The sequence below is a fragment of the Theropithecus gelada genome, chromosome 12 (assembly GCF_003255815.1).
Source record: "Theropithecus gelada isolate Dixy chromosome 12, Tgel_1.0, whole genome shotgun sequence".
Lineage (NCBI taxonomy): Eukaryota > Metazoa > Chordata > Mammalia > Primates > Cercopithecidae > Theropithecus > Theropithecus gelada.
In genome coordinates, this window is record NC_037680.1 from 41,140,456 (window position 1) to 41,155,150 (window position 14,695).

At 37.8% G+C, this 14,695-nt stretch overlaps 1 protein-coding gene and 1 pseudogene across 2 annotated transcripts in view; one reads left to right on the forward strand and one right to left on the reverse strand.

The window, feature by feature from the left end:
• Window positions 1-14,695, reverse strand: part of COBLL1 (cordon-bleu WH2 repeat protein like 1) — a 163,693-nt gene that overhangs the window by 62,206 nt on the left and 86,792 nt on the right. For both annotated transcript variants that reach the window (XM_025404313.1, XM_025404314.1), the window contains one exon: window positions 857-1,045. In XM_025404313.1, coding sequence (XP_025260098.1) covers window positions 857-1,045 — 189 coding nt within the window. The remainder of the gene's footprint in view (window positions 1-856; window positions 1,046-14,695) is intronic.
• On the forward strand, window positions 5,000-5,077 carry LOC112636865 (annotated as a pseudogene).

Sequence of the window (14,695 nt, forward strand, 5' to 3'; positions counted from 1 at the left end):
ACACACACACACACACACACACACACACACACACACACACACACACAGAGAGAGAGAGAGCTAAGGTCAAAACAGCTTAAATTTCTAAAACAGGATTCCTGATAACAAATAGGCAGTTGAAGGTGAAAGAACAAGACCAAGTCTATAGTTCATGTAACTTTCCATTTCAAAGTGAAATGGAAAATTACACTTGGCTTTGTTCCATTTTTCCAATTTTCACAAAGGTATTTAAAAATATCGGTCTTCTAAATCACATCTTTCCTTTTTGCTGGGATAAAGTTTGATTTTACTTTTCTACTTCACTCACCGACATTTTAAATAAATTAATTAAATCATTCAATGAAATAAAAAAACTGCCAATTAATTTACAGACAGATTTAACTGTTTTGATAAATACAAAAGTATTTAATAAAGAGTAATAAAACTCTTAAAATTAAGAGTTTTGCAAACTTAAAGAAGCAGCTTAAAGAGGGAAGAAAAATTTGAGAAGAAAAGGATAGGATTTTCCTTTGGGTCACTGGGCTTGTTTTGTAAGTTCGGTTTACAAAATCAGTATAACTGATGGCCATTCCTCCAGGAAAGGCTTATTTTTAAAAACTTGTTAGATAACTAATGAGATATGAAAGGGTTCCAGATTTCAAGACATTTAATTGGGCTTGTGGAATTCACAGCACTGATATTAAAACATTGATAGAAAATTTTTAACACCATTTTAGCACTCTTTTTTTAACAGGTAACTAAACTGAGTGATAAATGAAGCGTTTTCTCAAAGAACAAACATCAAGACATATATCACAGAGGCTTTCAGTGGTGGAATAAGAAGGGGAGGTGTGATATTTCATTCACTCCAGCGTACCTGCCATGAACAGTAGTAGATTTGATAATATCCCCAGGTAGGACCACTGAGAGTTCAATGTCTTTATCTATCATGTTTTCTTTCTGTTCCATGATGAAAGCAGTGGATTCTACAGAATCAGCAGCTGAAGAGACATCAGCATATTTGGTCTCAGCTGGAGGAAGTGGTGCCTTGGCTTTTGGTTTTCTCCTAAAATATAAATAAAACACAAAAAATACAAAATATTTTATTTTTAAGGTAACTTTTTAATATGATCCAATTTTATAAACTCATATATATATATATATATGAGTTTATATATATATAGCTGTTTTTCACATCTAGAAAAAATGTTCTGAAATGTTAACTGTTAGTGTCAGATGGTCAAATTAGGATTTTTTTTTCCTTTTCCAGTTAGCATTTTGTTTTGGTTTGAGTACTATGCCTATATTACTTGGACGTAAAAAGAAACATGATAAAGAGATTTTACATTGGCCTCTATTACATTCAGTTACTGTGTATTCACTCTAGCAAGTCAAGAGGAAAATTTATTTTCTTTGATGAGATAAATTACAAAAATCCTTAATGTTTCAGGATAAAGATCAGTATCTCACTCTCTCATTTCACAGTAACTCTTACCTTTGGGCCCTTCATCCTATTTGTTTCCGATGTAGTATGTTCTGCTTCTCCATTCAGACAAACCCTACCTTATCCTTCAAAGACTAGCTAAATCCACCCTGCTTGCCCCAAACTACCCCTTCCACAGAATTTCTTCCTTCTTTGAATTAATATAGTACATACCAATTCCATAGATGTAACTTTTTAAGTATTTTTTTCTGGGTACCAGTTTCAACTCTCTATCTACACTTATAACTCCCTGCAAAAGAAGAAACATGAAGCATGCTAGCCAGATGTGGTGGCACACAGCAGAGATTCCAGCTACTCAGCAGACTGAGGTTGAGGGATGCGTTGAGTCCAGGGGTTTGAGTCCAGCCTGGGCAACATGGTGAGACTCTAACTCAAAGAACAAAAGCAAGAAAGATGGCTGCATTTCCCACTGCACATAGATGGCTATATTTCCCACTGTACCTAGCAATGAACTATAATGGGTTGTTTGATAAACAGTATATCTGCTTCAACGAAAAACATTACTAATAATTTTCTAATAAATATTTTTGTGTCACTAAGACAACCTCTTAACTTATAACAGGAATAGTAGACATTCTGAACTTACATAGGCCAACCAAAGATCTGATGGGTTGAAAAAGTAAAATGTGAAAATAAACTATAAGTAATGACATATTTATGGTTTTATTTGAAACACTGTGAATTAAAGTTTTTGAAAATATTACCTTTATAAAAGGCTAATTGGTTTTAGAAGAATGAATACTACTCCTTTCCACTCAGAAAAATATAGATTTCAATTCCTCCCATCCTTACTTGCTAGGCAAACATTAGAACCAAACAAGATCAAAAGGCTTCTTCATAAGTAAATACATAACATCCACCTATTCGGAATTTTCAAAATTTAAGGTCTCATGACTCCAACTCCTTTAACATATGACTCATCATGAGAAGACTGAAGGGAGGTTCCTACATTGTACATTACAAGCCCTTAACTCTTAGTGGTATAATAATAGAACATATTATACTTCAGAAAAGACTTATTTTACAAGAGCAACAAAACTACATTTTTTTCATTATACTTTATGTTCTAGGGTACATGTGCACAACGTGAAGGTTTGTTACATATGTATACATGTGTCGTGTTGGTGTGCTGCACCCATTAACTCATCATTTACATTAGGTATATCTCCTAATGCTATCCCTCCCCCATCCCCCCATCCCACAATAGGCCCTGGTGTGTGATGTTCCCCTTCCTGTGTCCAAGTGTTCTCATTGTTAAATTCCCACCTATGAGTGAGAACATGCAGTGTTTGGTTTTCTGTTCTTGTGATAGTTTGCTGAGAATGATGGTTTCCAGCTGTATCCATGTCCCTACAAAGGACATCAACTCATCCTTTGTTATGGCTGCATAGCATTCCATGGTGTATATGTGCCACATTTTTTTAATCCAGTCTGTCATTGATGGACATTTGGGTTGGTTCCAAGTCTTTGCTATTGTGAATAGTGCTGCAATAAACATACGTGTGCATGTGTCTTTATAGCAGCATGATTTATAATCCTTTGGGTATATACCCAGTAATGGGATGGCTGGGTCAAATGGTATTTCTAGTTCTAGATACTTGAGGAATCGCCACACTGTCTTCCACAATGGTTGAATTAGTTTACAGTCCCACCAACAGTGTAAAACTGTTCCTATTTCTCCACAACCTCTCCAGCCCTGTTGTTTCCTGACTTTTTAATGATCACCATTCTAACTGCTGTGAGATGGTATCTCATTGTGATTTTGATTTGCATTTCTCTGATGGCTAGTGAAGATGAGAATTTTTTCATGTGTCTGTTGGCTGCATAAATGTCTTCTTTTGAGAAGTGTCTGTTCATATCCTTTGCCCACTTTTTGATGGGGTTGTTTTTTTCTTGTAAATTTGTTTGTGTTCTTTGTAGCTCCGTATAGTAGCCTTTTGTCAGATGAGTAGACTGCAAAAATTTTCTCCCATTCTGTAGGTTGCCTGTTCACTCTGATGGTAGTTTCTTTTGCTGTGCAGAAGCTCTTTAGTTTAATTAGATCCCATTTGTCAACTTTGGCTTTTGTTGCCATTGCTTTTGTTGTTTTAGACATGAAGTCCTTGCCCATGCCTATGTTCTGAATGGTATTGCCTAGGTTGTCTTCTAGGGTTTTTGTAGTTTTAGGTCTAACATTTAAGTCTTTAATTCATCTTGAATTAATTTTTGTATAAGGTGTAAGTAAGGAAGGGATCCAGTTTCAGCTTTCTACTTATGGCTAGGCAGTTTTCCCAGCATCATTTATTAAATAGGGAATCCTTTCCCATTTCTTGTTTTTTGTCAGGTTTGTCAAAGATCAGATGGCTGTAGATGTGTGGTATTATTTCTGAGGGCTCTGTTCTGTTCCACTGGTCTATATCTCTGTTTTGGTACCAGTACCATGCTGTTTTGGTTACTGTAGCCTTGTAGTATAGTTTGAAGTCAGGTAGCGTGATGCCTCCAGCTTTGTTCTTTTGGCTTAGGATTGTCTTGGCAATGCGGGCTTTTTGGTCCCATATGAACTTTAAAGTAGCAAAACTACATTTTTAAAAACTGTTACAATGAATAAAAGCTTATAAAAATCCCTGTAAAGAAGAATGCCCCCAATTTCAAATTTCAGTTTTTAAATCTGCAGAAATTGACCACTCGTGTATAACAAATATTTATTTTATAACAGACAATTATCAGAGCAGATTCAGCTAAACACAGGAAAAGTGAAGATGAGTAAGACTCAGTTCCTATTCCTGAAGGGTTCATAGCCCCAAAGGATTGACAGGCAGGCAAAATTACCATTAAGTTTGATGACTGCTCTAACACAGGTATGCAGATGGTGCAGCTGCAGGTCACAGGAAGAAAACGGAACTTTCCTAGGAATCCAGAAATGTCTTACAGATGGGAAACATGAGCTGGGTTTTGAAGAATGAAGAGAAAACACAGGAAAAGGCAAGAAATAAATGATATTTCAGGCAGAGGAAAGTGAATAGAGCCATAAAAGAAAATGGTACTTTTTAGAATTAAATGGTTTGGTAAAATTGCACAGAGAAGTCAGAAGAGATGAGAAATCAGTGAATCGACTGAAACATTTTATAAGTAAGAGAATTCAGTAAGGTGGGTTGGTACAAAGGTCATATATGAAAGTGTCAATAGACTACATAAATATCAGCAAAAACTAGTCATAAAGTACAATGAAAGAAAAAGTAACTTTGGTAATAGCAACAAAAATGAATTTTAAAAAGATTCTCCAAGTATTCCCATCTCAGTCAATCACATTTCTTTCATTTGTCCAGGCCAAAAATCCTTGTTCATATAAACATATATCTAATCCATCTACAAATTCCACCAGCTCTATTTCATAAATAGACCCAGAATCCACCAACCACCTGGATCACCAAACACCTCTGCTCAAGCTGCCAACTGGTGTCCCCACTCCTAACCTTGTCACTTTGTAATCTAGTCTCAACGTACCAACCAGCGTGATCTTTTTAAAATACAAGTTAGATGACTAAACTTTCAGGGGTCATTTCTGTAGTTCATTACTAGAGAAGTTTCTCTGAATGTGTGGAAAAATAAGTAAATAAAATAATAAAATAAAATACAAGTCAGATCACTGCCTCACTTCTCACATTTTCCAGTGGTTTCTTGCCTCAACCAGAGTGTTATACAAATGTTCCTCTACTTATGATGGGATTACAACCTGACAAATCCACCCTAAATTGAAAATATAAAGTCAAAATGTACCAAATATCCCCAATAAACCCATCATAGGATCAGAAAATCATAATTCGAAGCATCATAAATCCAGATGTCCCTCAATTTATGACGAGGTTACATTCTGACAAACCCACAATAAAGTTGAAAAATCATATGTCAAACCATTGCAAGCAGGGGACCATCTGTAATAGGTCCTTCCTTCCTCCCTACCTCCGGCCTCTCCAGTCCCCTATCTAACACTTTCTCCCTAGGCTCACTACATTCCAGTCTCAGGACTCTTGCCTTTTCCTTGAACACATCCACAATACCAGGCCATCTACAGTGTCTGTTCCTGACTTTAACACCCCCATCTCTCTCTCTCTGCTTTACTTTTGGCCACAGGATAAATGAGCAACATACTTACGTCTCCTTCCGTTAAAGGGTAATTAATTCCATGAGACTAGGGACTTGTCTCCATCACCTTGTCCATACATTTGCAAATACACAGAATCTCTGGGACCATGCCTGCCGCATAGTAGGCACTGATATTTGCTGAAAGAGTGAATTCAATGACTACTTTCCACAGAAGATGCACTACCTACACCTAAAATTGGGAAGGAAAAGAGTCCTTACCACCAAAAAATAAAATGAGCTTTCATACTTATCTGGGATTTTTTTAAAAAATTAACTGATTATTTTTTTTTTTTACAAGATGAATGAAAAATACACATTGGCTTTATTAGCAAGGGATAACTGAGAACTTCGTAATTACGGGGAAGTGTTCCCTGTCTACTGCACACTGCAGTGAACTCCTCTCACAGTTTTGATGTCGGTGTGTGACAGTTTTACTTCCTCAGGTAGTTTGAGTCTGTGATGAAAATCCATCTCTAACCACTATACATAAGCCAATTTCTTTTAAGACAGGGAAAGTAGGACAAAGCACTAGTTGAAAAACCATTCACACAGAACGTTTTTTTGAGGCACGGTCTGGCTCTGTCACCTAGGTTGGAGTGCGGTGGAACGATCTCAGCTTGCTGCGGCCTTTATCTCCCAGGTTCAAGCGATTCTCGTGCCTTAGCCTCCTGGGTAGCTGGGACTACAGGCACACGCCCAGCTCATTTTTATATTTTTACTAGACACCGGGTTTTGCCATGTTGGCCAGGCTGGTCTTGAACTCCTGGACTCAAGCAATCCTCCCACCTTAGCCTCCCAAAGTGCTGGATTACAGGCATGAGCCACCACACCGGGGCATTTACACAAGACTTCTAGGAAAACATCCTAATGTTCCCAGTTGTTATTTCAATTTAATAATGTATTTGTTACTTTTGTTCCTGAAAAATGGAAAGCAATGTGAATAAGACCAAGATCCTTCCACAATGAATGCGCAGTACAACCGAGAAGATGCAATGCGTAATTAAATAATACAAAACGAAAAAGAAGGGTCATCAAACAGATGGCAACTTTGAAAATTTAGGTCAATGAAAGCCAGCTGAGCCCAGCTGTGTGGGGTGGGGAGCAGCACCAAGGCATGCTTCAAAGAGGAAAGACAAGAAACTCAGGTTTTGCAAGAAAAGTAGAATTTTGATAAGCAGAGTCTGTACGATCAATTATATGTTAGTTCCCAATTGTGATCCATACGCACTAAATTTAGGAATGTGTTTATCTAGTTTGCTTACTACATAGTCCAGTCTAGTGAAAAGAATACCAGATGGAAGCCTGGATTTGGCCTGAATCCTAAGTAGCTTTAAGACTTTAACTTATTTGACCTTTTAGTCACCAGCAAAATTTTGAAAATATCTTTTACCTACTCACAACTCTCCTAACATTAATTTTTTGGTCAGAGGCTCTGAAGTAATAACAAAATTGTCACCCAAAGTTAAAAGTACAGTGAAAATAATCAAACGCGTATTATCACCTAAATATAGGAAATTCTGATAATACAAACTAAAGAGAAAAATGTAACATTAACATTCAATAACAACTATAGTTAAGAATACTAAGTTTTTAAAATATTTAAATATTTAAAAATCATAGTAACTGCCATTGAAGCCTCCTCACCCCTTTTAAACAGGAATGTTTGAGCCAGTTTTCTTATCAAATAGATTTTCACATATGCTTTTCTTCTCCGGTGGCCTTGTTTGACTATCAGTCTACTCTTCAGAGGTTTATTCCCCTTAACAGTAAACAAGAGCAAATTTCACATAAGGGTGGGTAGAGAGGAGGTTATATTGGAAAGATATTTATAAAAAGAAAACTCCCCCCACATCAGGGCAAAAATAATTTAGTTCAAGCTTAAAAATAACAAGCTACAGTAAATTATTGCTTATGCAAATCATTGCTTTATTAAAATTATCTCAATATTATACTCAATTTTAATAATGCCAATTAAGGCAAAATTTGCATTACTCAGTAATATATTTTGAAAATATCATAACCTCATTTTAACACAGAATTCAATTAGTGTTCTACTATTACTGCTGATTGGTCTTTCTATCATTTTGATTTACAGGGCACTCCAAAATCATGTGCCCACTGTAATAATTACTCCATTACTGTCAATATAATATCCTTAAAAGAGCTAAAAAGAGGGAATAAAATAGCTCAGCGAAACATAATTCTAGTCTTGATTTGAAAAAGCAAAGGTATAACATACTATACGAGATACACTTACATCCTTAATAAGCTACTCAACTCCAATGGGATCTCATCAGTTTGCTATATTTATCATATTTATAAAGTATTCTTACAGTTTCATTCAGAAAAGTGCTATATAAAAATACGGTTTCAACATTAAAGACAAAAATATAAGAGTGAATTCTCAGTGTTAAAACAATAGGGTTTCTAAGTATTGCAGTCTAAAGACCAAAAATAAATTTAACAGTAATCCTCTCTCAACAGAGAGGGTGATCAAACACAGGATTTATTGTGGTAAGTGTTGATAAGGCAGTCCCTCAAAATAACTGGCAGTGTTTTGATGGCCACTAAATTATGTATTTCAATTATAAATTGGAGACCAATTTCTCAACACAATTTCTCAGTTTGTCTGGGTTTAATGAAACAACAGAAGAATTAAATAAGATTTGTTCAGAAGTGGGCATAACATTGTAATATGTTCTCAAGGGAATACAATTAAAAACAATAGAAGCTCTCTTTTCTTGATGAGCCTAATTTCAAAGACTGAATATGTCAAAACGGCTTGAAACGATATGCAAAAATGAAAATCGACGAGAAACCCAAGACATTATATGACTCTTATATTACATTTTTTTTTTCTTCAAGATTGCCAAAAACCTATGAGGGTCCAAATCATAGACAATTATCTGTCTCATCTTGGTCACACTGAGCACTATTTCACAGTCACTCAAGTCCTCTGTGAGGGATTGTCTTCCCTTGGCTTCTTTGTGTGGGCACATAATCTACTGTTTTCTTCCTTCTTCACTGCCACTCCTCAGTCTGCCCATCCTCACCTCCTCCAATTTCTAAATGTTGGGGCAACCCAGAGTCCATTCTCTGCCTTTTTCTCTTCTTTCTACAACTTCTACCTCCAAGGGACTTCATAAAACCCCATGGCTTCAAATATCACTATATGTCAGTGGCTACCAAATTCACATCTCCAACCCTGACTTGTTTATTGAGCTCTGACTTTTATTCCCAATCATCTCATGGTTATCTCCATTTGGATGTACCATAGGTATCTCAAATGGTATATAATCAAAACTTGATTCTCCTCTTCATCTCTAATCCTCATTCTCACACAAACCTACTGTATATTATTCCCCATCTCAACAAATGGCTCCACTAACCACTCAGTTAACTCAAGCAAAAAGAACTCCAGCAGGCATACTTTAATTCCTCTCTGTCCTTTATCTCCTACTTCCAATCCTTTAACAATTCCCCTGGGATCTAAACACTAAAACATATCCTGAACTTCTATACTTTTCACCAGCTCCCTGCTACCACCCTGGTAATTAAGGCATCATCTTTTCTTGCCCAAACTGCTTCAAAAGCCCTTTCATTGGTCTCTCCTGTTTCTCCTCTTGTCCCTTAAAATCTATTCTCCCCTGCAGTAGTCAGAGTGATCTTTTAAATATGTATGCCACTAGGTCAGTGGGGGAGAAAAACAAGAAAAAATACATAAATCAGATCACATCTCTCTGATCCTTCACTGGCCTTCCAACGCATTGATGAACCCAAATTCTTTTCCTTGGCTTGCAGGCCCCAGATGAGCTAAATATGGTTTCAGAGCAGCAGCCGTAGTACTTGACCACCATAGCCCTGAGACATACATAATCAGAAAACACTAAGGGCAGGGACTTAGAAGCCACATTTGACAACCCTCCGAGTGATTCTGATGTATGCTACGTCTGAGAACCAATGAGCCAACCTCAGCTCCCTTTTTGTTACTCCCAGTTTCAATGCCCCATGTAATTCACACCGGCATTCTTTCCTGAAATAGACCTAGTCTTTTCACATCCAAGGGCCTTCCACAGCTTTGCCCTCGGTCCAAAATGCTTTTAACCAGAAAACTTCAAATTGCCTGCTCCTTGAGGTCATTCAGAATTCAGCTAAAATATTTCCCCCTCTTAGAGGTATTCTCTAACCACTCAAAAAAGGTACCAAGGTGCACCCCACCCACTGTGGCCCACCCTTCACATAGCCCTGCTTGGTCCCCATCACATTTATCATTATCTGAAATCATCCTGCTTATTTACTTATTTCCTTGTTTATTATTTGACCCCAGAATAAAAATTCCTGGAGGGCTGGGACCTGGCCTGTCTCATTCTCTGCTGGCAGCTAGAACTATCACTGGCACAAGATGGGGTTCTCTATGAGCATTTTTTTTTTTATTTAACTGAGGAAGGAAGGGAGGGAAGGTCACATTAGTTTCATGAGTTCATAGAAAAGCAAAAACTTGGTGGGTTGCTGAGAGTCAACCTATTCTGTAGCCAGAGGTATGAGAAGTCATTCAAGTCATTCATGAATATCTACTGCTAAGTCCTATAAAGGTGCTTTTGGTCTACATTGAATCTTATGAGGCCACTGCCACTGCCATTTAGTTGGGGTTTAGAGAGGTTTAAGAAATTTGCCCCAAAGCGCAGAGAATATGGACAATTACAAATGAAAACCCACCAAATCTCCCCGCCAATGACCCTAGAAAAGGCCACCCAAATAAGTCCCAATGTTTAAATAAGCCCCAAAGACATCCACATGGATAAAAGAGCTCAATCCTCAGGAAGTTTCTAAATGGTTTTCCTATGTGGGGAAGGGATTAAATTGGGACTGACAAAATTTTAGATTGTATGAAGACTCCCTCATTTTGCCCAGATGCTCAGTAATTTGCTGAAGCCATATAATCTGTGGGACAGGACTCAAATGTTTCATCTGTAGCTTCCTTTAACCAATGAGAATCATGATTATTATCAGAAAATAATAATCTAATTTTTCATTTTTAAGAATGGGACTCATCTTTCAGTTATACTTGGTATAATATATCAAGCAAAGGCAGTAAGTATTCTTCACATCAAAGCAGCACATATGGAATGCTAGTGTCATGTCCCAACAGTAAGAGCCAGAAAGAACACAAGAAAAAATAGTTTTTATCCGGTATCAACAGCAGCTAATCCTTGAGTGTTGACTGTGCGTTAGAAAATGTTTTTTACCTGCACTAACTCATGTCCTTACTACACTGTATGAAGCAAGTGCTGCCACCTCCACATTCCAGACGAGGGTGACATGCAGAGAGATTAAGGAACTTGCCTAAGGTTCCTTAGCCAGTAAGTGGTGGGGCTGAAATTTAAACCCAAGGTGTCTGATTCTAAAGTCGGCGCTCCTTACCATCACATACATCATTTCTTTGAGAGCTTAAACATTCATCAAAATAAACAAAAACAACAACAACAAGTGAATGAGCAAAAGCCAGGTAGTGAAGGAGAAAAAAAAAATGTGGTTATTGAATATCTTCTTCTAAGTCCTGTACAGGTGCTTTTTGTCTACATTTAATCTTATGAGGCAGTTGCCACTGCCATTTAGCTGGGGTTTACAGAAGTTTAAGAAATTTGCCCAAAAGCACAGAGAACATGGGACAACTACAAATGAAAACCCACCAAATCCACCCCCTGCCCCAGTAACCCTAGCAAGGGCCATAAGCCTCAACATTTAAACAGGAAGGCAGATGCCAGATGTACCCATACCCCAGCCCTACCACTGAGTCAGCTACTTCCCCAGGTGAGGTTGGAGAAACAATATACTGGACATCAAAAGGCCTGGGAGTACCCTAAATGGCCACTTGCGTTACCATAAGTAAATTACTTAATTTCTCCGGTCTTCCATTTTCTCATTTACAAAATACAGGTATTGAACAAGATGATCCCATGCCCCTTTACCTCAAACATACAAATATTTATGCACAATTTTGTTTAGAGACTGGAAATGGAAACAAGATAGTTAGGACTAGAGTCAGGGCAGGGCACAGTGGTTGCACTAATTTACAAGCATCATTTGGTTGAGAGTCACATGGACAGGACGCTCATTCCCAGGTAGCTCTTCCTATGCTGAGAACACTTCTGCTCCTGGTCAGGAAAGGGTTTCCTCTGAGGCTCATAGGAAATGGAAGCCTGGAAAATGGGATCCATTTCCAAGTGCTCTTCTCTTTCTTGGCATTCACACTAGGAAAAAATGATGAAGGGAATGGCAAACGCAAAGGAAAATTTTGAAAAGCTCTTGCTTCAGTCCCCCACACTCAATTATTTTACATTTCAACACCTGGAATAACAAGTCCCTACCACAAGCCATTCATCCCTTCAGGCTTTCTGCCTCCATGGCACCTCCACTCAAGTCTGACCATAGCCACATCAATTTCATCCCATGTTTCTGCCACTTTAAATCTCTCTCTCCAAGGTGCACACACACACACACAAAAAAAAGCAGAGGTTTCTATTATCTTAAATACTACTTGTCTGCTTCTTCCAAGTACCTTGTCATTACCCTCCCTTCTTTGCAGCAAAACTTCTAGGACTCTGTGTCCAACATGGCGGCCATGTAGCTACTGAGCACTTGAAGCATAATTAGTGTGACTGAGGGACTACAGTTTTATTTAGTTTTATTTGAATTTTAAAACTGATACTTGATTCAGTTATTGGAAAATGTTTAAGTATATTTGTGACAACTTGCGTATAGGAACTTTTTTTTTTTTTTTTTTAAGAGTCTCACTCCATCACCCAGGCTGGAGGGCAGTGGTGCGATCTCAGGTCACTGCAACCTCCGCCTCCTGAGTTCAAGCAATTCTCATGCCTCAGTCTCCTGAGTAGGTGGAATTATAGGCATGCATCACCATGCCCAGCTAAATTTTGTAGAGACAGGGTCGCACCATGTTGGCCAGGCTGGTCGTGAACTCCTATCCTCAAATAATCCACTCGCCTCGGCTTCCCAAAGTGCTGGTGTTACAGGTGTGAGCCACCGTGCTGGCCCAGAATCTATTTTTTCAAGTATAAATTTCATTACATCTAAATACAGATCAGGTATTTCCAATGAAAATATATCATCTGAGTTGAGAAGTGCTATAAGTGTAAAATACACACTATATTCCATAGACTTAGTAAAAGGTATTAAACATCTATTGGTAATTATTGTATGTTGACTACATGTTAAAATAATATTTTTATATACTCAGTTTAAGGAAATACACTTACCACAGTGGACCACCTCTAAGATGATCTCCAATGACTTTGCTTCCTTGTGCAATGTCCTCCCTTTGAATGTGGGCTGGACTTATTGACTCACTTCCAGTAAACAGAATGCAGCAACAGTGATGGGCTGTCATTTCTGAGATTAGGTTACAAAAAGACCATGGTGTTGTTTTAGGTACCCTCCTGCTCTGAGAGAATCCAGCTGCCCTATGGGGAGTCCCATGTGGCAACTGACATATCAAGCCAATAGTCACAAGAGTGAGCTTGGAAGCAAATATCTCCCCAACAGAGACTTCAGCCCCAGCGTACACCTTGATTGCAATCTCACCACTCAAAATCAAACTAGAATGACAGTTCTACATACATCCTGTACCTGACTTTCAGTTTCAGGTGATTTGACATACTCGCTGTGCTCTAAAGCACTACTCCTGGCATGACCTACATTTACAGCACATCCTCTTTGTAATCCAAGAAACTTTCTTGTTTTACAGATAGAAGTCTATTTTAAATTCTTTTAGGAACTTGTCTGTATTTAAAGGAAACATGTAAATCCTTTTGTTCAATAATTAGCTATGATGATCTATCACACCCATCTCTGCGTGATGATGAAGTGGAGCAAATCCAAAGACAAGACCCAGCTTTCCGGCTGGGCGCAGTGCCTCACACCTGTAATCCCAGCATTTTTGGAGCCCATGGCAGGAGAATCACTTGAACCCTAGAGCCTGGATGACATAACAATACTTCATCTCTACCAAACAAATTAAAAAATTAGCCTGGCATGCTGGTATGCACCTCCAGTCTCAGCTACTTGGTAGGAGGATCACTTAAGCCTGGAAGGTCAACACTGCAGTGAGCTATGATTGTGCCACTGCACTCCAGCCTAGGTGACAGAACAAGACCCTGTCTGAAATAAATATAGGAAAATTTAAAAAATTTTTGCTTTTAAAGACACAGGTTTCCCTCTAGCATGTAGAGTATGGCAGAAAGAGTAAAGACGTAGCCAAGTGACTAGCACAATGCAGGAAATACCCCAGGGTACCTTGTGCATAGTTTCCAAAGTACATCACCTTATCCGCCAGAAACATTTTTTGAGGCAAAAACCATTAACATAATTTTGGCATTTTTTATTAGTACATTACCTTCTGCAGAGTATGTTCGATTAATTCTTAAAGAACGAATCTACTTAAATATAGCTTCATTAGGTTGATTCATTTTTTGTTGTTATACCTCTCTCAAATCTTCCCCTTTTACTACTTTTAAGGAACATAGCAATTATGTAAAGTGGGCCACAGGAACACAATAGAACCTCTTTGTATCATTAGACCTTTGAGAATAAGGTTAGCATGAGTAGATGAAGCTTTATTGTAATTTAGTTGTCATATACCCAGAAAGACATAACCTGCTCTGTGTTCTAATTCATGTAATAAAAGGGTCATGTAGGTAATGACAGGATTCTTTAAATTTAATTTAGCTCTCAACTCAAAAGCTGTTTTTTCTTAAATGAAATTAGATAGTTCATTTGCTTCTAAATGCCCTTTTAAATTCATATAAACAAATGGACAGCATTTATCATCCTGCCATACTTTTCATGTATACATAAAAACATCACTATGCTGTGCAAAAGTGGTTCCCAAATACATCTTAGAAGTTGCTCTGACTCATGCTTAGTTATCATTTCAGACCTTTAATAGACATACGGCCAGCTTTTGTTCACCTTACTCTAAATATATTCTATGCATGTAGTACATATATACACATATACAAATGTGTGAGTATACATACGTGTGTATTTGACACCATGAGAGAGAGAGAGAGCGCG